This window comes from Ambystoma mexicanum, chromosome 10 (genome assembly GCF_040938575.1).
Source record: "Ambystoma mexicanum isolate Mex_15411 chromosome 10, UKY_AmexF1_1, whole genome shotgun sequence".
Lineage (NCBI taxonomy): Eukaryota > Metazoa > Chordata > Amphibia > Caudata > Ambystomatidae > Ambystoma > Ambystoma mexicanum.
In genome coordinates this window covers 98,608,098-98,633,788 of record NC_090932.1, presented here as the reverse complement: position 1 = coordinate 98,633,788, position 25,691 = coordinate 98,608,098, and the positions used below count along the sequence as shown (strand labels likewise).

At 44.5% G+C, this 25,691-nt stretch overlaps 1 protein-coding gene across 3 annotated transcripts in view; it reads right to left on the bottom strand.

Annotated features, from left to right (window-relative positions):
• Positions 1-25,691, bottom strand: part of IQCG (IQ motif containing G) — a 369,433-nt gene that overhangs the window by 51,019 nt on the left and 292,723 nt on the right. For all 3 annotated transcript variants that reach the window (XM_069617570.1, XM_069617572.1, XM_069617571.1), the window contains one exon: positions 7,317-7,418. In XM_069617570.1, the coding sequence (XP_069473671.1) occupies positions 7,317-7,418 (102 nt within the window). The remainder of the gene's footprint in view (positions 1-7,316; positions 7,419-25,691) is intronic.

The window sequence follows — 25,691 nt, the reverse complement described above, 5'->3', positions numbered from 1 at the left end:
AGACCGGTTCAGGAGGCCCCGGACCACCAATGGAAACTAGCTCTCGGATGCTGGGAGGACGACGTCCAGATCCCATCGATGTTGCACAAAGCTCTTCAATGGTGGAATGTTCCGAAAAATCTTCTGCAGGGGATGCCATTCCAAGCACCGACATCGACCCTTCTGCTGAGGACGGACGCTTCCTTATCAGACTGGGGCGCTCATCTTGCGAACCTCCAAACCAAGGGCACTTGGTCGACACAGAGTCCCAACTTCACATCAATGTGTTGGAGCTCAGAGCCATAAGGTTGGCGTTGAAAGCCTTCCTACCAGTGATAGCTGGCCAAGTGCTTACAGTCCAGACAGAAAACACAACCTCCATGCACTACACAAACAAGCAGGGAGGCACGAGGTCAGAAGTCCTATCACAGGAAGCCCAACAGCTATGGGCATGGGCCTTACACCACGGGGTACAAATCAAGGCAGAGCATCTTCCGGGAGTGGACAATGTCTTAACGGACAGACTAAGCAGGGAATACACGTCATCCCACGAGTGGGAATTGGACGAAAAGGAAACCCAACGGATTTTTGCCTTATGGGGCCACCCGCATATCGACCTTTTTGCCACCAGGAACAACAAAAAGTACAAGAGGTTTGCCTCAAGATACCCGGAGTACCAATCCTCTACGCCTTTCCTCCCTTTCCCCTCATGGCGAGGGTACTTCGCAGAGTGAAAGAACAGGATTTTTCTATGATCCTAATCGCAGAGGATTGGGCGCGGCAAGTCTGGTGCTCGACGCTGAAGCAGCTATCCTGTCGGCCCCCGATTTGCCTCAATATGCATCAATATCTGTTGACACAACAGAACCACAAGGTCTTCCACCACGACCTGAGGAGCCCATCTCTCAAGGCATGGTTCCTGAGCAGCGCAAACTGATGAACCTGAAGCTACCATCAGAATGCTGGGATATCATCAGGGCCGCGAGAGCCCCTTCGACACAAGTTACCTACACCAGGAAATTGACCAGTTTCTCCAAATAGGGCGAGAACTCGGCAATCGATCCTCTCACGGTCTCGGTTGATCAGGTTCTGCCCTACTTGTTGTACCTAGCTAAGTCCGAGCTATCATTGCCCTCCATCAAGGTCCATCTGTCAGCCATAACGGCATTCACGACAACCCCGGAGACGCAATCCTTGCTTTCTTTACCGGCGGTTAAAGTCTTCCTGAAAGGGCTGATGCGTACTTATCCTCCTACGCCTTCACCAGTTCCGAACTGGAGCCTCAACACCGTCTTGACAGCCCTCATGCAACCTCCCTTCGAACCCATACACAGATGCGAAGTGAAATTCTTGCCCTGGAAAATAGCTTTTCTGATAGCCATCACATCAGCCAGAAGGATCAGTGAGTTACAAGCTTTGTCTTCTGAGCCTCCGTTTACTTTGTTCGAGAAGGATTACGTCATCTTAAGGCCACATCCTAAGTTCTTTCCCAAGGTGCTTTCGGAGATGACACTCACTGAGCGCATTGTTTTACCAACCTTTTTCCAGAATCATGCTTCTGAAGCGGAAAGAGCATTACATTCTCTAGACGTTTCTAGAGTATTGAAGTTTCATTTACAGAGAACCAAAGAGGTCCGCTCCTCAAACCGACTGTTCATTGCCTTCTCTGGCCATACCAAAGGTGAACATATTTCTAAACAAAGTCTGGCACGCTGGGTATCGTCTTGCATCACCCACTGCCATCAGTTGAGAGGCGACCCTCTAATTAGACCGCCATCTGCACACTCCACCAGAGTAAGGGCAGCGTCAACAGCATTCCACGCAGGGGTAGCCTTGAAGGACATATGCAGAGCCGCTACGTGGAGCACTCTGCACACCTTCGTGAAACACTTCTGCCTGGCTGAAGACACCAACAAAGAAACTGCAGTTGGACAGGCAGTGCTACGCCACCTCTTTGCATAAGTAGAAACAGCCTCCTTTCCCACCTTTCCCGAAGTATGTAACAGTTATGTTGATGCATGGTAAAGGTTTGATCAGAAATAGACTTTAACTGCTTGGTATTCTATTCAAGCATCTGAATCTATGAAAGATCCAATGCTGGAGAAGTCTTAGTTACTTACCTGTAACTGTATTTCTCCAGCATTGGTATCTTTCATAGATTCACATGCGCCCGCCCGCCTCCCCTGAGATGCTGCTCCTATGCTTGGCACCCATCATAATGTAACATCTAAGGTTCAAAATCTGAAGATGGCTGCCGGGGGCGGAGCTTAAGCCCTGCCACCTCATTGGTTGGGGCCATAAAGGACCAAAGTGAGGTGGAGGGACTACACAATAGAATGGCTAATAGGCCATAATGGGCTATGCACATTCACTTCTAGGTAGAAATGTGTTTATATTAAAAAAAATAATAATAATCAGTTTTATTACCGAGGATTCCCAGTCTGACGACGGGGAATATTCAAGCATCTGAATCTATGAAAGATACCAATGCTGGAGAAATACAGTTACAGGTAAGTAACCAAGACTTCCCACGATCCTCCCACCCACCGACCACTGATTGTCTTGTAAGGCCTTTCTCTGTGACCCGGGCAGCTCTTCCGCAGCACCCCTAGGGCAGTCTTGCCCTGGGCAGCTGGCTGAGGGTCAAAGGCACCGGGCAGCTCCCTACTAAGCAGCTCCATTCCGTGTTTGCCTGGGACGCCTGACGCAGACAACTAACAGCGACTAATAGGGTAAGTGTGGAGTGGGCGGGGGGAGTGCAGCCATTACTGTACTCCAGTAAAACCCACCACTCTTATTACCTAAAATCTCATACCTACTGGCATCTAGCCTATTTGTGTAACTTGTTTTCGCTACTCTGCCAAAGTTGAATCTGGGTGGTTCTTTTATTGCAGTCCATAAGACGGTCCGTTAGATGTGTTGAGTTATCTGCATACTGCGTTTAGATGGATTTTGGGGGTAAGAACGGAGTTGCCCTTTGATGGATTTTGGGAGTAGGAAATGTGTTGCACTTGGATGGATTTTAGGGGTAGGAAATTAGTTGCCCTTAAATGGACTGTTGGGGATGGGAAGGGTGTTGCACCTAGATGGATTTTCAGGGGGGTAGAGGGGATAGGAATGGTGTTGCACTCTTTCGTTAGCGTGTCCATTCACGCAGATATTTAGGATGATATCCTGTCCCCAGCACTCTGAGGATCATAGGGAGGTCTGGCCCAATGCACCTAAAGACGACAGACTGTTAATTTGCACCAAGAAGATGCATTAGGATTGTCCCTTCTGTGCTTATAAATCCATCAGGATTGCTTGCCACTGCTCTAGGGCTTTGGTACTGGACCTGACAGTTTCATATTAGCCTGCTTATAATACCTGTAAGGACAGCCATGGGGTTCTACCTCTATATATGGGTACCTATATATATGTGTATGTAACCCGGCTATATAGCCTAGCATTACAACTAGAAGAAAGCACATGCAGGTTAAAAAATGTGGTACACTTGGAGCATTTATGCCTACAATGTTTAGACTGCCCATGATGCTCAAAGATATATGTTGGTAACCCTCCATTCCACTTATAACTGCTTAAGTTAGCCGCCATTGTAACGCACAATGGTTACATGCTGGTATCCTTGATATTGTGCTTATTAGACTGCTTTGGTTAGTGTTTGTAGAACGTGGAAGATATGTAGTAAGACTATAAAGGTAACCTGTCTATTGCGCTCAGAGAATCCCATTAGCCTGGTTTCTATGCTAGTCTGTCTGTCCCACCTAGAAGATGTTCTAGGACAACCAATATATTGCACTTGCTAGACTTAAGGGTAGCCTGTCCATAGTGCTTAGAACAGTATACAAAGGTAGCAGGCTTTTTCTTCCGCACAGAGGTTCGGATGACACAGCAGCATGAAAGATGAGCTCCATCTGAGCTTAAGTTATGTATAAACGCACCACTTTGGTGGACATCTGCCGCAGGCACGGTTATACATCCACGCACTCTAGAATGCAGCTATGACTATGACAAATTCAGTCTAGCTGGTCATATAAACGGTTTTGCACTGAAACACCAGACTTGCCTCAACACCTCTGCCATTGGAATACAGCGACAACCTACAACAAATTTCGGTCTAACTGGGTGCATTTCGAGTCTCATGCCCTAGTGCTCTGTCGGACCTCCCTCAGCACCCGCCTCGTGCCTGACCTCTTGGCTTGCTGAAGCCTAGCCAGCCCTCCTAAGTCCTAATCTTGGCCAAATGCACACGTGCATCTTAAGCCTCCTCTTGGAACTTTCCCATACCTGGACTTCGGTCTCTGAGGATGTTCGTACCACAAATGCGCTTTGAGGCCATACAAATGGGAAAAGGTGCTATATAAATGACTACTACACTACAATACATACCATTGATTGATTTTGATTTGATCATTTCCACACTGGTATTTAATTTTGAATCAATTCATGCTACAAACCACCACTATTTCTAATAAAAATGCGACACCTCCGATCATGCTTTAGATTGGAGCACATCCTCCCCAGATCAAAGCTCACAATAGGTTAAATTGGGACCTTTCTCCTCTACAACCCATACCTTACTGTGGGGTTGCACAATTCTTAGTCCACACCGCCCCCATTCTATTCAATTTCTACACGGACCCTCTTGCTGCTGTCATTGGAATTTTCGGATTAAATATTCAAACGTATCTTCCCTCCTCCACACACACCCACCCTAAGTCATCCCTCCTCTTTACCGTCTATCACCATCCCAAAGTGCCTTAAAGCTGTCTGTGGGTGGAGGAATAAAAACAAACTTGCTGTGCCGGTCAGAAGGAGGACACTGACTTATTGGGGCCATTGTATTACATATTTTATTCAATAAAAAAAGGATATGGCCTATCCGTCCCCATCACTATCACTATCACTATGGGTGCCCATGTTATTAACTAAGGTGCTTGTCAGTCAGGCTTGTCCAAACAAACAAGTCTGCTACCCAGAACTACCCTTATTGACCCTACCACTAAGCAAAACTAACTTGGGTAAGGCAAATGACTCCCTTCTCCTGATGGTACTCCTAGTACCAGTCTTTCAATAGGCGATTCAAAAATAGTCTCTTGAAAATGATCCTTGAAAAGTATGCCACGCTTCTATGGGTAATTCGAATACCAGACTTTCAACATATGCTTGTGAATAGTCTCTTGCAACTGTTTCCATTAAACTTTTTAATTGCATTACTTTGCATTTTCTCCTTGGGTTTGATCCCTGTAGGGATTCTATTACTAAGGCTTGTTCCTTGTCTGTGATAATCAACGTGTGCTTTTATAGTCTCTTGGCATACTTTATGTAATGTATGTTTAAGTTGCTTCCTCTTCAAACTTAATTTGTACTTGTTCGGGATGTCGACCTGTCTTCCCTTTTCCCAGGGTAACTTTATCCCTTCTACTTTTCTTGAGGTATTTAACCATTCAACAGTTTGTTTTTTACAATTATTATACTTGGGTTCTCTTTTTCAGTTTTTGTACTGGGATGTGTTCACTGGTTGTAATTATGATTCTTTGGGGGTCTTCCCAGGCCTCCCAGTTTCGCTGTTGCCTTCCTAGTGATTGGAGAATGTTGTGAATGCAGGAGAATGTTGGTGGGAGCTTCCTTAGTTGCAGACCCTCGTTCGATGCAGACTGCCAGCGTCTCTCCTTCTTCAGTATCTCGCTCCTCATGGTTTCCCCTTTATTCACGGTAACTCCGCTGTTCAACGTTCGACCGTACCGACTATGATTTCCAGTTGTCAGTGGTATCAGCGATATTGCCTGGACACTTGTCCCACCAAGGATTCTTGCCCCTGGTCTCGCCACCACCTGCAAGGGGCTTGGACCCTCCGCTTGCCCTTGCTTTAGCATAATGCTTTGCAACGTTGCGTAACTTTGAAACTCACAGGTTCTGTCGTCTCTCTCTCGCTCTGGTTCAGTGTATGCGGCTTGGGGAAACTCCCCAGCAGGCGTAGGGGTCTCTCTGTCTCTCTCTCTTTCGTTCGTCATAGAGCTGGGGTTTTTTGCTAGCTGACATGAGGGTGTTTTTCTGTCTCTTTCGCTCGTCTCTGAATGAAGTTACATTCATCCACCCCTTAGTGATGTGTCCTTTTTCTTGTGGACAATAATATCTGTTAGGATTCTCCTTGTCCCAGTATGGCGATAGTTTCTGGTATTATGGTTTCCTCATCACAGTATAGATATTTCCCAGGATGTATTATTGTATCTTCTTTGCCCCAGTCTTGGTATTTTATGGAATCTATTGCTCTGAAGCATCCCATATAGGCCATAGTGTGGATCTCCTGAGGGAGTTCCTCACGAGAACGCGAGTCCTTGTCCCCTAATGAGTAACCTCTCCTGGTGAGCTCCCACTTGCCTCTGGGTATTGCACAGCAGGCTCACCTCCCTAGCCTCACAGGGAGGGGCTCCCCCTTGGGGAGTTGGGACGAATTCCCTCGATTCATCACATTGCGCTAAACATTGACAAATTGGAAATCCTCACCCTAGGATTCCCAAAGCCCAACAACATTCCACTGCACCTGGCCTAGGGATATAGCTTCTACAGCAACTAAGGAATCTAGGAGTACTGTTCAATTACCTGTTTTTACCAATAAGCCAAGTCAACTCTCTTGTTAAGAGCTGCAATTACCATTGTAGGATTGTAAAAACATCTCCCCTTCCTTCCAACCCACCACTGAGTCCAACTAATCAGAGCCATCTTCTTAAGAAGGCTAAGTTACACAAACCCCCTATACATTGGCCTCCCCCAATACCAATGGAGAAACTGCAAGGTATCCAGACCGAAGCAGCTCGAGTCATATTCCAGCTTCATCCCCACAACCACCCTTTATCAGCCCTGAAAAAACTGCACCATCTACCCCATGCCTCAAGTTGAAGGCTCTCTGCGTTAATCGCAAAACCATTCATGGTCCGGTCCCCACCCAACTACCTTCACGACTGCTTTAAGCATTACTGGACACCCAGGCACCTGCAGTCCACAAACACTTCCATCGTTCAAGAAAACAAAAGGTAGTGGCTCGGGAGACTTTGTCCTGGCTCCAAGGATGTGGAATGCCCTTCCTATTCACCTCCAATATGAAGACAACCTCTGTTCCCCAAATCCTGAAAGAGACACATTTCTCCTTGGACCACTGAACTTTTCAAACCTCCCCCAAAATGTCGGCTTGTCTACGTGTTCTCTGAAGCAAGCTTGTTTTGCAAGGGTGCATTACAAATGGCAACAAATAAATAAGTACAAGAAAAGTATGGGTTCCAAAGCCTATAGTCAAAGGGAGATTGGGTTAATAGGATTTAGAAATGTGTGTACTCTACCTTCACAATACTCTTCAATGCCAGCCTTTCATGTTCTAGATCTCTCTTTGCTTTCTCCTTCTCCAGACGATCTTCAATGACAACTTGTTCACATTCTCTGTACTGAAAAGGACAACAGCTAGTACGGTCACAAGAGAAACACATGGCATGAAAAGACTGTGCTTACTAGACGGCACAGCTGATAGATGTACAGACACATTATATTGAAGAGCATTTCTTTCCAAACGATCTGTTTTTTATGTGGCATGCAGGGTTGGCAACATTAATTTTTAATAAATTCGTATAATTATGTCGGTTTTGGCTTTTGCTGTTTTCTTTGGACTTCTATATGCAGGGCATTGTACTTGTTTTATACACATGACATGACAACAGTGCTGGAGGGAGAAATTACAATTAATTATGTTGATTTGGGATCTGTCTCTTCCTCCTTCTCCACTTATGGGAAAGGCCTGGTCCTGCTGCAGGCTGTTCTGGAAAACTGCACAAATTATGTATTAAAACTCCATTACGCTACTGCTATCATGTCCCAATATGTAATGGGGCCCCAGCGACCTGACTTCCAGTCCACAAGTTTTTACACCAAGCATTTTTCATTTAGCATTGGCAGTGCTAATTGACAGCTGTTTGACAATCATGAAGATGTGTTATTGCAAGAAACAGACTTATTAAAGAAATGTGATATTATTCTGAATCCAAAATGTACCTTTGCCCTATCGAGCGGCAATACCGCCAAAAGGAGGTGGTAAAAATAATATTCTATACGAACCTCGGATATGAGATGGGGATGGTGGTGGAGGGCTTGGAGGGGAGGTGCATTCTAGCAAAGGTCACCACAGAGAATAACCTGTATATCTTGGGCAGCATCTGTTCCACAAATGTACACTCAAACTCTTTCTATAAGTTGCTGCAACAAGAATCATTACCTCAGGAAAAAAAAATAAAGGTACCTGCTGGGGAGGGGGTGAGTCCAATGAGTTGCAGGATAGAATAATGCGCAGATCGTGTGCAACAGAGGGTGAATGGACTTTCCCTGAGTGAGGGCACGATGTCCCTGTGGAACGATCTCCACTTGGTGAATGTCTGGGGGAAGTGATACCTCTTGAGTGCATCGCACACAGTCACTCATAGACTTATTCCTGGTCTCAAGGGATATGATAGATGAAGTTGTGGCAGCTGATATCGAACAAATGGCTATCTCACATCACAGTGAGACGTCTGTGGTGCTATCGCAGAGGGACCAACATGAATGCCAGGGATGCTGGAGTCTGAATACCTGCCTTCTTAAAAAGGAAGTATTGTGAGCTGGTTAATGAAGGAAGTTCACTTGTTTGTACATGAGAATACTGGCAGTGTGGTGGACAGTGTTGTTATATAGGATGCTCAAAAGGCCACTATGTGGAAATATCATTAGCTATGCCTCAAGTAGAAGGAAAACACAGCTGTGGGAGCTGATGGACCTTGAAGCAGCCCTGCAGCCTAATGAGCTGAAATTCCTCAGGAAGCAGACCAGACGGCCCTCAAAAAACATATTTCAGACTTTCAGGCAGAACAAGACAGGCAGGCTGAGCAGACAGTATATTATACACTACAGATCTTCTGGGAGCAAAGGAAAGGGGCTAGCCTCCCAATGGTAAGTACGATTAAGAAACTTGAGTGGAGACGAACCATCAACTTGATTAGGTAAAGTGTGAGCATGCTACAAACAGCCACTAAGGAAATCAATGGGGAGTTTTAAGGATTCTATAAAAAGAAAAATCTATCTGGCCAAGCTGAGGCCGTGGGAGTAGGCCCTTGAATATTCTCTCTGTGTTTAAACTTCTGAATTTAGAAGAAGCAGATGGGAACATCCAAAAAGGCAGAGTTATGGTGGAGGCGGCAAAGGAGGTTATTAAACCAATGAAGAAATGTGGCTGCATTGCAGAATTCTAACAGTTCCTGTTGGGCTTTTTAGTGTTACAACGGTGCACAATCGACCATTGTAGAGAGAGCATCATTTTGCTGTGTCCTGAAGAAATGCGTGCCCCAAAATCTATGCAACTGGCACTTCTTAACCTTATACCGAAACCTTGGAAAGATAACGGAGAGAGAGACGAAATGGGCGAACTGCCACCATTTTCACTTCTGAATGTTGGCATAGCAATTTTGGCAAAGATATTTACACTCAGACTGGAGAATGTGATGGGAAAACTGATACATCTATGTGAACGGAGAATAGCACAGGGGCAAGACCACGCAGAGCAACAGAGGTTTGAATCCCAGATCCGCGCTTAGAAACCGAACTCTGGTATGGTATTAGGCGTGTTATAAAAAAACAATTACATTAAATACATCCCTCCCAGTGCAAATTTGTGAGGGGCAGATATAGCATTAACAATGTGTGAATTCTACTGAATTTCCAGCACATCTATTATAGGAAGGATGAAGGTGGGCAGCCCTTATTTGGGTGTAGAGAAGGCGTTTGGCCGTGCCAGTTGGGAATATATGGAGTTCGTAGTGGTGAGATATGTGTTTGGTGAACACTTCCTAAAATGGTTTAGAACCATATATACCCAGGTCAATACAAGTCTCCACAAATGGCCTCCAGTACCTGACATTTAACTAAGTGGGAGGTACGAGGCAGGGACGTCCACTCTTCCCTCATATTGTTTAACTTAGCACTTGAACCCCTGCTGGTGACAATATGACAGACTTGAAACAGCAAAAGGAGACTCCAGGAAACACTGCCACAAGGTCATTCCTGGTCTGGTACACACTTCATTAAACACAAGACCTAGGGCATATATGTGTTAATTTGTTTGTGATGTAGGAAGCGACACTCAAAATGCTTGAGTAGACAAGAGAAACAATACTAAATAAATCGAATCTACAAGTGTATTATACATATATCAGAATGTATTCATGACTAAGATTATGTATAAACAATTTTCTCAACAGCAATTAAGTGAATATTGTAATATATTCCACTCAACCTATAAAGTGAATAGTGCAATTTAAAAGATCACAAGAATTAATTTCTAAAAATACTATAACTACATATAATTGATAACAAACAACCACATCAATAGTACCACATAAAAACCTACACAAAAATTGATAAAGAAGAAAAGTTCATTAACAGTGTGATTCTCTAAATTCAGTTGTCTTGATTAAAACAAATAAATTGTTACAATCTATAAAAATACAACACTCTCAAATGTCACAATACACTGAATTACATAAACAATCATACTAATCCCAACATGTTTCATTCCTCCAAATAATTTGATTATACTTGGGAAATTCTTCAGGGGTAAGGTAGTGGTCATCTAGACCGTCAACTGGCTGTTCTCATATATTGAGTACCAGTCGCTAAGATATCTAGACGGGTAACAATCAGATGCTTATTAGTAAACTCTGTTGGCCTCAGACCGTATACAACCCGTGTACTCTGGTTTCATTCCCTACACCACGAAAAACACATAATAAACAGCTATTAGTATTGCTGTTAGATTAACCCTCTCAAAACATGTGTAGGATGAAGTACATATAACAAGGTACGTGAGATAATATCTACGCTTACCGTAGGCTATAATAAATATAAGTCGGGTAAACCAATGAATGGAAAATCATTCACAAAAACATCCTGCGAAGAAACACAACACCATAATTCAGTAAGATCCTCAAGCCTGAAAAACTTCATATAAAATGGCATAAAATAAAGAGCAGAGTCTTAATGGCCATTACCCAAATGTTACTCACACTTGGTGGTTCTGGCTGTCTGTAATCCGTAACTGTCAATAAATGAGGCATCAACCATCCATACATAGTCAATTGGACGCAACATCGGTGCTGTATTAGTGACACAATATTAATTGGTCACTAATTAAAGTCATGAAGGCCGTATAAAGGCCCTGTTTGCGCCCAGGTCCCCCTCATCAAGACGACCTTCGAGGGTAGCGGGCAGGAGCCCCCCTCCCATCCTGCAGCCACGGACACCAGGCTGCATCCCTCAGCCAGCGCAGACCAGCTTCACACGGCCTGCCTGACCGTGTCTTATTCTTCCGCCTGACCCGCCCATGCCGGGCGCGACGCGGCATCACAGCGAGGCTGAGCCTCGATCTGCCCCATATTTGGCTTGCAGTATCCGCCGGCAGGCGGATGCGCCGGCGGCCTGCATGAAGGCCGTATAAAGGCCCTGTTTGCGCCTGTTTGGCGACTGGAAGGCGAGGAAGTGCCCATCCCCTCACCTCTGTTTCCTAAAGGTAGCTCGGAGGGAGCCTCATCCTCCTCTACGATGGGCCCCCATCACGGTAAGCCTTGGGGCCTTATTTTGCATTGCTAGCAGGGAAACAAAAAACCTTGAAACTGTGATCCAGAAACTACGCTCTACTTAATGACATAGAGCCATTCTGTAACATTTCTTGCGCTGCAGCGAGCTGCGCTCATATACCTCGGCCCACTATCGTGCAACTCGCACAGTCCCAAAGCATGAGGCTCGACTTTCCATAATGTCCGCACTATTTCAATAAGGTGTTCCCCTATGCTACTTGAACCTTAGCTACTGTGGCCTACTATGCATTTGCTATTCTCCATCCAGTACGCCCAATCGAAATAGACTATCCAGCTCTCCATGCTTATAGAAATTTAGCCTTATGGTCGCTCAGAGACCACTGTGATATTGTGTTGTGCCTTATGGTCGCTCAGAGACCACTGTGATATTGTGTTGTGCCTTATGGTCGCTTAGAGACCACTGTGATATTGTGTTGTGCCTTATGGTCGCTCAGAGACCACTGTGATATTGTGTTGTGCCTTATGGTCGCTTAGAGACCACTGTGATATTGTGTTGTGCCTTATGGTCGCTCAGAGACCACTGTGATATTGTGTTGTGCCTTATGGTCGCTTAGAGACCACTGTGATATTGTGCTGTGCCTTATTGTCGCCCCTGACCACTCACAGGCCCTTCCTAGGATCTCTGCTATTAGCCTAACAGGATTTTACTGTTGACTACTGTATCTAGCCCAACTGGTGCTAATAAAGCGAGCCGAGCCCCTCTTTACACCACCCCCCTATATCCCTAGCTATGTTAAGTTGGATATTGTGCATCATGTTCCCCTTCTGCCTTGTCTGAGCGGACACCCCGTGCACTGGCACTCACTTCCTCGCCCTCAGTAATGGGCTCTCCAAACTAGCTTGCCCAAGACACCATCCCATCCCCTGTCCTACCCCCTTCCTCCCTACCACACCTCCCTTCCCATCCTCCTCCATTCTCCTGTCCAGGCTCAAGGACACCTACGCAACCAGTAAGGAACACCATCCCACCTCGACCATCACTGATGATCCTCATGCATACCCCAACCCCTCAAGCAATGGTAAAACACACCCTATCCTAGGATATGAAAGAACATCCCATTTAAGAACTCGCACTAGACCACCATACCACAACCCTACTACCAAGACCCAGCCTCCTAGATCACCCAAACCCATGACCCACACAACCAACGACAAACACACCCAGCCTAGAGCAACTAAAACCACTCCACTAGGTGGCCCACCAACCATAAATACACCCTCTAAGGAGCCCAACCCCCCCATCAGTCTCAAAAATGCACTCATTAACGCCCGCTCCCTTGGAGCCCACGCCATTGATATTCATGACCTCATCATCGAACTTGACCTTGACATGTTAGTAATTACAGAAACCTGGCTACACCAAGCTTCAGGCCCTCTGCTAGCACTGGCTATTCCACCAGATTACACCATTCTCAGATCTGATAGAACCACCACTCCAGGAGGCGGTGTGGCCATCATTGCAAAAAACACTATCAAACTTAGATCTAGTTCCATTGAAATAATCTCAGGGTACGAACTACTACTCGCCAAACTCTCATTGAATGAAAACACCACAATTAACATAGTTGTCATCTATAGAGCCCCTAGCACAAACAGCCACCCAGAAACAGACATCCCACTAATACTGGCGCCCTTCCTCAAACCTAAAACGAAATGTATCATCATTGGTGACTTGAATCTAGGTTTTAATGACAACCAAGACTCCAAAGCAACCGCCCTCTTCCTGGCACTAAATGACATGAACTTCTGCCAACACGTCAATGCCCCCACCCATACCAAGGGCAGAACCCTCGATTGGATCCTCACCCTCAACACCAACATCACCTTAGGCCCGATTACCGCACTGAATTGGACAGACCACTTCTGCATAGAATTTACAATCACTAGTGACGAACCTTGCATACCCAAGAACATACCTATGGACATCATCGAAAGTAGAAATTCTAAAAAGCTCACAGCTGAGAACTTCGATCCCACTTTGAATAAATTGCTAGATACCCAATCTATCCTCAGCAATGACCCAACTACTATCGCTGAGTACTACCACACATGCCTTTCCACAGCGATTAACACCATAGCACCGGTAACCTCCAAACTAAGGCGCCTCAATAAAAAATCCAACTTCTGGTTCAACGAGGAACTAATCGCCCTTAGAAGGAAAAAACGCTCTCTCGAGCATGCCCATAATAAACATCCCTCCCCAGACTCAGCTAAAGCATTCAAAGACGCAAATACCCTCTACAAATCAGCTATCATCTCACATAAAGCTAACGCCTACAATGCTCGCATTAGCAATGCAGCATCTGATTCCAAAGAGCTCTTCTCTATCCTTAGAGAACTTGAAAACCCACTTCCGACCGACACTCCCATTAACACAAGCAAAGAATGGTGTACCACTATACAAGATGCTCTTGCTTCCAAAATCACTATGTTACAAAACAAAATCAACTCCAAAAAATTACTCCTAGCTACAAAAACCCCCCCCTCCTCTAATCCCTGTACCCTTTCCAGTGACAACTCCAACCCCCCCTTCCAATTCACACCAGTCACCCACAATCTCGTACTCGAGACTATCTCCAAACTAAAAGCATCCAACTGCAAAGGTGATACTGTCCCAGCCAAACTAGTCAAAGCCTGTGCACCCACCCTGACCCCCCTCATCACTAAATTTGTCAATGCCTCATTCAACTCCAATACAGTTCCGACTTGCATTAAAGAAGCCTGGGTTACACCACTTCTAAAAAAACCAAATCTAGACCCCACCATTCCAACCAACTATCGCCCCATAACCACGGTCCCATTCTTACTCAAAATCATCGACAAACTAGCCTACCACCAAATTCAAGCCCATTTAGAATCTAACCAGCTCCTCGGTACCAGACAATCAGGCTTCAGGCCCAACCATAGTACTGAAACAGCTCTCTTGGACCTCAAAATCCAGATGGATGCCATTAGAGATTCAGGGAAACTCTGCATTCTCCTGCTGTTGGACCTCTCAGCTGCGTTCGACTTGGTGGACCATGACAAACTCTGTAATTCACTCGCCCGTGAATTTAATTTCTCTGGGGCAGCCACTGCTTGGGTGAAATCATTCTTAACTGACCGCACCTCCAGAGTGTCCATAGGCAAAGAAGCAGCCAACCCCATCCCAGTCCCCATAGGAGTGCCCCAAGGCTCTTGCCTTTCCCCCACGCTGTATAACGCATATACCAAGCTCCTGTTCTCAGCACTCGACGATATGGGTGTCATATACACAAATTTTGCGGATGACACTCAGATCCTTATACCCCTTACAGGCAACTATGACCAGGACACTTCAACCATCAATAAAATTTACGTCATCATACAAAACTGGATGGCATTAAACAGCCTATGTCTTAACGATGAGAAGACGGAAGTCCTCATCGTAGGAGCTCCAGCCAAATTAGCAACCCTCCAGCCAGAATATTCAACCATCAACATCGACGGCACCAATATTCCAGTATCAAAACAAGTAAAAACACTGGGAGTGTACTTCGATGCTAGCCTGACCATGACTAAACAGATCAATGTACTTTCCTCCTCCACGGCCTACACTTCCAAATTAATTGCACTCAGCCGCCAATTTCTGACTCCAGTTAACTGCCTCACCCTGGCCAGAGCACTGGTCTTATCGAAATTGGACTACTGTAATGTATTACTACTGGGCACATCCAACACCAACCTAGCCAAAATGCAACTTCTGCAAAACAAAGTCCTGAGGGCAGCGCTAGGTATAAAAAAATCAGACCATATATCCAAGACCAGGAAAGATGCCCACTGGCTCCCCATCAAAGCCCGCATCATTTTCAAAACATTATGCATCACCCACAAATGCATCACAAAAAAAGGACCCATCTACCTCAACAACACTCTGCATCCTAAAACTAATATTAGACTACTGAGATCCAATGACAAACTCCTCCTGGACCCCCCCCGATTCAAAACCGCAAGAGCGGGGGGCAGCAGCTTCACCACTCTAGCCCCCAAACACTGGAACACCCTACCCACCACCATCAAAAAAGCATCCTCCTTCACGACCTTTAAGAAACAGCTAAAAACCTGGTTATTCAACCAATATTAGCACCCAAAGATAGGTCCCCTCCCACCGGATACTGCTGTGAATACCTAGGCCACTGTATATTTTTGTGAATATGTTTGTAACCTATATCATGTAAAGCAACTAATGTAATGTATGAATATGACTAATTCCTAAGGCATCTTATATCCTCGCCGTGACACCTGAGGGTCTGGGCGTGTAACAAATAAATAAAATAAATAAAATAAAATAAACATAGTTATGTTGCACAACATGAATAGTGTTTAATAGCCGCTTCTTACTAGTATTAGTGTTTAGCTTGCTGCGGCGTCCCCATAGTGACTTGGTAATTCAGTCTCCTATAATGATTGAGCTGGAGAAAGAGGGTAAAAACTCTTTCAAATGCGAGTGACTCATTTTTGATTGTGCAAACTATATGTTTACAACAACACTCAGCCTAGCTGCTGCTCGTGCGGTAAAAGCAGCACGTTATCACTGCTGCTTACCAATGTACACAATTTAAGTATATATAACCAACTAGCACAACGCTAACTTCACATAAAATGTCTGCGGGTCAATGCATCCTAAACAGGCTTACCTCTAGGTGGAAACATCAGTGTATCCAACTGCTTTAGTCTTCGGTTTTGGTCAGCAGCGTGAGTGGGACCTGTATGTATTTAGTAGAAATTCTATGGTCTCGACTAGTGTGTCCCACTTAGACTCTATGGTAAACTGTATAGCCATCTTATCCTCGTCAACATATAAATGGAATGGACGGGCATACAGATGGAATAATACTTACTTCGAATAGTAGTCATGCTTATTGATGAGAGAAATTAAAATACGGACCATACTGGGTTGAGTCATACAGGAATCACTCGTCCGACTACATAAATAATGACTATAGTGTGACCAGGATTTAGATCCTATTAACATGTCCGTACTGATGTATTCGGTAACCACGTATCATGACATTATGACAACTAGTCCAGAATGAGGCTCGTATTAGCCCACTCTATTAGTTTGTTAGATGCCAATCGATAATCTCATTCATGCCGACTTCGTGGCTCTGGGTAAGAAAAATTAGACTGGTTTCCATCACTGAGTGTCCTCTTACTCCCATCTGGATTCAGTTTCACTAGAATCGACCATCTTAATTCATCGCTGTCATGTCCGGCAGCTTTAAAGTGCCCTACCAACGGAGCTGTCAATATGCTATTCCGGATACAACTGTTGTGCTCTGTAATTCTTAATTTCACTTTTCTTTCAGTTTTCCAATGTAGATTTTCCTACATGGGCACCATATCAAATACACCACCCAGCTAGTGTTACAATTTGTGAAGATCAATTGTTTCCAAGGCTTCTTTAAGCCTATATCAACTTCTAGTGTTCTACCTGTTTGTCCACAACACTTACATCTGCCACAAGGGCTGTGTCCTGTCAGTTTGGGAAAACCCCATATTTGTTGGTGTCCTTTCTGTTGTTGGTTTAGTGTAGACATCATTACATGTTACCAACTCTTTGAGATTCATACATCTATTAAATGCGCATCTTGGTTGTGTTGGAGTATTGTCACCCTTTGCCAAGATGTGCCAGTTCTTAAGAATAATCTTTTGTATTTGGTTAGATAACTCATAAGGGCTGACAAACGTGATGTTATCATTGGTATTTAACACTTCACTGGATTGCTTTTCTCCCGTAGATTCCTCATCTGATAGATATTCCCTCCAGCTTTGCTGCTCCAGAACATTTTCGATAGAGGGCGTAGTTGACCTAGACTCTGCCTCGACCATCGATCCGCCTTGCTCGGCGTCTGGTCGCCGGCTCCGGACGTGACGTCATATAAGTAGCGTGTCAGTATGCCCCGACCTCAGTTCCTTTATTCCACACGCTGACACGCTGCTTTAGAAACACAGAGCATCGACTCTTCAATGTTTTCGTCAGAAAACTGTTATTTTTTTCTAAATCCTCGATGCGAGATATCGGTAGCACGAGTGTCCTGTTTAAAGCGGTGCACCAATTGTGGCATCCAGATGTCCCTTACCGACCCACACGAGTTGTGTGTCTGGTGCCTCGGCACGGGTCACGGGACCGACGGGTGTCCGTCGTGCACAGGGATGCAGCTGAAATCACTTTGCGACCGAGCTGTTAAACTCGCTCTGGGTCGACTGCCCTCAAAATCTCTGGCACGGTCGACTGTTAGGTCTTCGGAGTCAGAAACCGATGGGCATACCCCCGAAAAACACAGGCAGAATAGGAAAAGTTCTCACTCAAGGAGCCACTCGTCCTCGTCCCAAAAAAAGAAAAGGCGCCACCGCCATCATCGGGATTCCAAGTCGTCGACGGAAGAAGGTAGGCCTTCAGCTATGCCTACCACCTGCTAGGAATGGGAGGATTTTAAATCCTGGATGCTTGAATCAGCATGCTGCAGTCGGCGCGGCTCCCACCACCGCGCAGCATGCCTCTGAGCCAAGAGCGGCGCTCAGTGTACCTAACCCCTCTAGTGCCCCGGCACCGACTATGTCGGCGCTGATTAATCTTTCGATGTCAAAAGAAATACTATGGAAGCCAGGCTACCCCTGAGTCTCCAAGGATGTCGATGATACAGAGTCTCGACCTCTGTCGACACCAACGTCCACCATCATAGCGCCGAAAGACAAACCCTTGACGGTTGTCGACAAGGTCTTTACACCACAGCCCCGGCCTGAAATTTTCGAGACCATGACTGGTATCTTTGGCGATCACAACGCTGATGACCAAGATGTCGACCCAATGTTCTTGGGCTCCAGTGGGGTCGACTATTTTGAAGACTAGGGTAGGCTTTTACAACTGGATCAAGGCCTCCAAGACGCCAGCGGTCTAGACACTTCGCCAGACCTAGAGTTTCAGCAGTCACAGCCCTATTTTCACAATGTACCTAAATACAGGGCTCTGGTAGAAAGTATTATTGACACCCTGGGATTGCACTCAACAGTGGCACCCCTCCAAGGTTATGACCTTACTGACATCCTAAAGGAAGGTCTTGCCACTGAGCGTAAGATGCCTCTGAACCCAGCCATTGCCGATCCTTTATCTCTATAGCGAACTCCATGTTCCATCCCTCCCGTCAGCTCCACCATGTCCGGGAAGTACAGGCCGGCTAGAGGAGACCCCTCTTACCTCTCCTCTCACCCTTCCCCAGAGGGGTTTGTTATGCAGGCTGCTACGGTCTCTTCTAGACCTGCATCACCTACTTCCACTCTGCCCCAGACAGAGAAGCAAACAAAGTAGATGCATTGGCAAAGAAGGCAATCACCACGTGTAGTATGGCCCTCAAATCTACTAATGTGGCAAGCAGATTTGTCAAAAATACTCTTTCGGCCTATGGACAGCAGTGGAAAAGACTGTCCAGTATGTCCAGAAGGTGAGATGTGCGAGGGCTTCCTACAGCTAACGGAGGATGGAAAGGAGGTGGCCAAGCAGTCGCTGCAAACGGCCTGGACATCGCTGACTGTGTGGGCCGATCTATGGCTTTGGCCATAACATTGCAAAGGCAGGCCTACCTAAAAACCTCTTTTTTCTCCCGATGTCCAATTGAAACTTTTGGACGTGCCCTTCGAGGGCGATCTTCTTTTCGCCCCTTATTGTTCTTTTTCAATTGTTCCTCCTTCGGAGGCCTATATTACTTCTTTTTTTTTTTTTAAAGGGCTCATTAGCCCGTTTGTTCTCTGTTTTCCTATGCAGTGTGTGGTGCTCTAGGGAACTGAGTTCAGGGCGTAGTGACGCGCTACTTAAATGACACCCTGGCGTCACATCGGAGCTCACGACCAGACACTGAGCAAGAAGGGTCGATGGCCAAGTCGAGGTCCACTACGCCGCCTATCGAAAAGGTTTCCAAAGCAGTGAAGCTGGAGGGAATATCTATCAGATGAGTCTGCGGGAGAAGAATCCATAGAAAGAACATTACGGTAAGGTAATTTCTCCTTTATTGTATTCTAACATTGCTCCTCTATTTGCTGCTCGTTTCTAGGCTCTTCTTACAAATTTCTTTGGGTAGCCTCTTTTCAGTAAATTAACATTGAACTGCATTGCCTCTTTCTCAAAATGCTCCTTATTGGTAATGTTTTGTTTCAGGCGTAAACATTGTCAGACTGGTAAATTTTCTTTTGTGTACTTTGGATGAAAACTATCAAAGCCAAGGAGAGAGTTTTTGTCAGTGGTTTTGTGGAATGGCTTAACTTTTAACATACTTTAACGTACTACTCACATCATCCACAAAGATAGTAAGGTTCAAAAAATTAATATTAAAGTTACTACAATTTTTGGTACATTTTAGATATGGATTCTGCTGGTTTAGCCATTAGAAAAAAGTTTCTAGTTCTGTGTTATCACCTTGCCAAATTACTAGGACATCATAAATGTACCTTTTCCACAATCTCATCTGATCTTTAAATGGATTTGTGTGTGATAATATCACAAGTCTCTCCATACTCTCCACATAAGTGACTGGGCTTTTGCAGACCCCATGGCAGTGCCATGTAATTGGTGAAAAAAGACATTATTGAAAATAAAATAATTTTCAGTCAGGGCCATCTCTGTGTACCAAAGTATGAAAGAATTAGGAGTTGTTAGGGAGAATTCTCTCTTTAGGCTGAATTTCCTAACCTAGTGAGTCCCCCAGCAGCTTTGCTGGACTTCTGGAGTTTGTTTTTTTCCTCCTGCCAAGAGTGAGACTCTTTTTCTCCCACTCTTGGACATGATTTATGGTATTCCTTTGACTTGTAATGTGTTTTATGGGCTATGGGGTCCTTTACTCCATAGGATCTCGTGTTTTTCCTATATGTGTTACACAGCATCCTCCGTGCTGTAACACAGGGGTGTCATAGTGACACCCCGCCATAGACTCCATACCCTGGGACGGACTACTGTCTCCCAGGGCATGTAAAGTCACCATTGGCTTTACTAGTGCCAAATTATTAACAGAAACCAGTACAAACCATCATATTGTGGACATACTGGTCGGGGCAATTCGATTGCCCCGGGGTCTGTTCGTCGAGGGGGCACGTCTCCGTCCCCCATGATCGAGTTTTGGCTGGTGGCAGTGGAAACTACTTTTTATATTCGACCGCGAATATTTTCCTATGGGATTTTCCCATTGTTCGAGGTTACCAACTTTAATTATTTAATTCTCATAGCCTCGAACATACCACCGGTTTATTTAATTAATATTAATTCTCCGGTTGTTATTTTTTGCCAAGACTCGATTCTAAAATGGCATTTGTGTTCTCTTCTGTGACTCCAACCCAAGTCGAGCCCTTTGTTCCACTTTTTGGCGGGCTTCTCCACAGAAGCCTCCAAAAGTGGTGCCACTCTGTCTGGGTACCACAGGGAGTGTGGGAGGGGGTTTAGGCACCCTGGACTGAGTTACCTTGGTAACTCAAGTCGCACTCTTGCGTGATTGGCCCAAGTGGTGAGCCGGCCGGCTCACCACTTAGCATGTTTGAGTGACAGCTAGGCTGAGTGAATGGGGGTTTTCTGCATAAAAGCAGGGCTTTGGGGACTGGAACTTCAGAAGTCGCCACAGGGCCTGAGAATCCGACGAGGGAGAAGCTGAGCCGACCTACCATGACGACCCCGCTGGTGGAGCCCTGCAGAACCGACTCACCACTTCCCAACGACAGAGAAGATCTCCCGGCTGGAGACGCTTCTTCCCCTGACTGGTGGGCACAACCAGTTTACCTTTCTTTCTTCGCACCCCAGCCCGGTTTGTGGTCGAACTGCCCGTGCCAAGCACCCCGGCAGCCGGATAGCCACTCACCACTGAACTGCGAATCACCGGACCGCTCCTTGCACCTGAGAAACTCTGCAGCTGGTTTCTTCCCTGGCAGTGCAACGGACTCCTGTCTTCCTCCACGACAAGATCCTCTCTTCCCCCGGACGAAGCACCAACTTGCATCCGCTGCCAGGAACAACTGCCCCCGCTGGATCGTTCTCACCACTTTAAGGTACCGTGTCCGCCAGGCCTCCCTTTCTAAAGATTGCTACAAGGTAATAATAACCCCTTAACCTTCTGGACTGGGTTGGCCGCCTTGACCCTCTAACTGGTCCCTTTCTTTGGTCCAACTCCTTTTTGAACCTTTACAAGACTTTTTGTGCACTGCAACCGTGTGACCCTGGACACATTTCGTTTGGATCCTCTGAAAGTGGATCCGGCCTCTTGAACTCTAACTTCACGGTTTTACCTTGCCTTCCTCTCTGGTTATGTTTTGGTAAAAGTGTTGGGATCTGTTTCAACTTGTTCTCTGCTTTTCTCTCCCTTTTTTTTAAACGAATTATTAGAGTGCCATCTATGTTAAGCGCTCACCGCTGTCTGAAAATAAGTGGGGCTTTACTGAAGACTTGTCTAATATTCTTTTAAGGGAGTGTATATCTTTTAGTGACCGTGTTTTTGAATTGCTTACTATTAGTGCCGGTGTGTTTTTCTAGATGTGGTTTTAAATAAATAATTATATCTCTTTTACACCAAGCCCTGGTCAGTGTTTACTTGTTCTACTGTGTCCTCTTGACCTATTGTGAATACTCTGTATACTGCCTAACTCTTCTTGAGGGAAGTCTGACTGCTCAGCCACAGCTACCAAGTGAATCTGTGTGGTACAGACTGCTACCAAGTGGGTTTACTGCCAAACACCTGTAGTCCTAAATCTTTTGCAGTGGTCCCAGAGGGAACTGCACAGGTTTCTGCCTAACAGGAGTATATCCTTCCTGTCTTCTATTCGGTAGTAGTTCTTTTACCATCTCTAATGTGGCGGGCTGAGGTATTTTGGTGTATAGAGACAATATCGAAGCTAACAAGTAATTCTGATTGTCTATGAAATGGAAGATCTTCAACCAAATTAATTACTCCAGTTGTGTCCAGTATAAAAGATGGCATTTCCTTAACAAATGGTTTCAGAAAAGTGTTGGCAAACTTCGCCAAAGGCTTGAGGATAGATCCAGTTCCTGAAACGATTGGTCTTCCCAGTGGGTTAATAAATGTCTTATGTACTTTAGGAAGCATATAAAACATAGGTATACTTGGATCTGTAGTAATCAGAAATTCAGCTTCTTGTTTAGTGAGCTACTTTCTACTGAGAGCTTTTTCTACCTTAATCGTTGTTTCCTGTTGTAAAAGTTCGGTGGGGTCAGTTAAAAGATGTAAGAATCTCAAAGAGTTGGCAACACGTTATGATGTCTACATTAAACCAATAACAGAAAGGACACTAACAGAAACATGGGGTTTACCCAAACTGACAGGACACAGCTCTTGTGGCAGATGTAAGTGTTGTGGGCAAACAGATAGAACAATAGAAGTTGGCATAGGCTTAAAGAAGCCTTGGAAACAATTGAACCTCACAAATTCTAACACTAGCTAGGAGGGATATGAGATATGGTGCCCATGAATGAAAATCTACTTTGGAAAAACTGAAAGAAAAGTGAAATTAAGAATTACAGAGCACAAATGTTGTATCTGGAATGGCATATTGACAGCACGTTGGTAGGGCACTTTAAAGCTGCAGGATCGACAGTGAAGAATTAAGATGGTAAATTCTAGTGAAACTGAATCCAGATGGCAGTAAGAGGACACTCTCATTGATGGAAACCCGTCTAATGTGTCTTACCCGGAGCCACAAAGTCGGCATGAATGAGATTATCGATTGGCATCTAACAAACTAATAGAGTGGGCTAATACAGGCCTCATTCTAGACTAGTCATAATGTAATGATACGTGGTTACCGAATACATCAGTACGGACATGTTAATAGGATCTGAATCCTGGTCACACTATAGTCATTATTTATGTGGTTGGACGAGTGATTCCTGTATGACTCAACCCACTATGGTCCGTATTTTCATTTCTCTCATTGAAGCGTGACTACTATTCAAACCAAGTATTATTCCATCTGTATGCCCATCTATTCCATTTATATGTTGATGAGGTTAAAATGGCCGACTCCTGATACATAGTTAACCAGAGAGTCTAAGTGGGACACAACAGTCGAGACCATAGAATTTCTGCTAAATACATACAGGACCCACTCACGCTGCCGACTTAAACCGAAGACTAACGCAGTTGGATACTCTGATGTTTCCACCTAGAGGTAAGCCTGTTTAGGATTGCATTGACCTGGAGACATTTTATGTGAAGTTAGCGTTGCGCTAGTTGGTCATATATACTTGCACTGTGTACATTGGTAACCAGCCTTTATAATGTGCTGTTTTTAGCGCACGAGCAGCAGCTAGGCGGAGTGTTGTTGTAAAGTCAAAAATGAGTCACTCGCATTTGATGGAGTTTTTAGCCTCTTTATCCAGCTCAATCATTATAGGAGACTAAATTACCAAGTCCCTATGGGGACGCCGCAGCAAGCTAAACACTAATACTAGTAAGAAGCGGATATTAAACACTATTCATGTTGTGCAACATACCTATCGTGACTTTAATTAGTGACCAATTATTATTGTGTCACTATTACAGCACCGACGTTGCGTCCATTTGGCTATATATGTAAGACACCTCAATTATTGACTGAGCTATGGAGTACAGACAGCCAGAACCCCTAAGTGTGAGTAACATTTGGTTAATGGCCATTAAGAGACTGCTCTGTATTTTATGCCATCTTATCTGAAGTTTTGCAGGGTGGAGGATCTTACTGAATTATGGTGTCCTGTTTCTTCGCAGGTTGTTTTTGTGAATGAGTTTCCGTTTATTAGTTTACCAGACTTATATTTATTATAGCCTGAGGTAAGAGTATATGTACTCCCTCCTATGAATTGTTTGAGAGGGTTAATCTAACAGCAATACTAATAGCTGTTTAGTATGTGTTTTTTGTGATCTAGGGAATGACACGAGAGTACACAGTTGTATTTGGTCGGAGGTCAACAGAGTTTACTAATAAGCATCTGATTGAGACCTGTCTTGATATCTTAGGGACTGGTACTCAGTATATGAGAACAGCCTGTATCACAGTCTAGATGATCACTACCTTACCCCTGAAGAATTTCCCAGGAATAATCTAATTATTTGGAGGAATGAAACATGTTGGGTTTAGTATGATTGTTTATGTAATTCAGTATATTGTGACATTTAAGAGTGTGTGTTTGTAATCATGTTTTTGTTTGAATCAAGACAACTGAATTTAATGAATCACACTGTTAATGAACTTTTCTTCTGTATCAATGTTTGTGTATGTTTTTATGTGGTACTATTGATGTGGTTCTTTGACTGTCATCGATTATATGTAGTTATTGTATTTTTAGAAATATTAAGTCTTGTGATCTTTTAAATTGCACTAAGCACTTTATAGGTCGAGTGAAATATATTACAATATTCACTTAATTGCTGTTGAGAAAGATTAGGTTTTTACATAATATCATGGTCATTAATAAATTCTGATATATGTATATTAAACTTGTAGATTGATTCATTTAGTATTGTCGTTTCTCAGTCTACTCAAGCCATTTGAGTGTCACTTCCTACATCACAAAAGATTTATTGAACACATATTCCCTAGGTTTTTTTTGGTTAATAAAGAAAATATGACAGAACCTGTGAATTTGTGGAATAGCTTATGAAAAGGACAAGGTTAAACCATAGTTTATGCAGCTGATGTGGCGATTACTTTCTTGAACCTGAAAAATTCCCTGATGCCATTGTTGACTCTAATATTTATGTATGGGCACATAATATATGGGAACTTCTTTGGTTATAAGATCAAGAAAGGGGAAAGCGAGGTGTCCCCACTGTCAAGAACTTGCTTTGGTGGGTACTTTCAGCAAAGCGGTCTGAAGTGATCAGAGCACAGAGTGACTTATTTGGGCATAATACTTGTTAGGGACCTTTTGAGAACATTGGCAGTTAATTTAATTTCATTCATTGACTTTATATAGCGCTTTCACCAAAGTGCTGAACATAAATTAAAAATGGTAAAAAATGTATCTTATGAATTTCAAGAAATTATGAAGAAAGCAGGCGA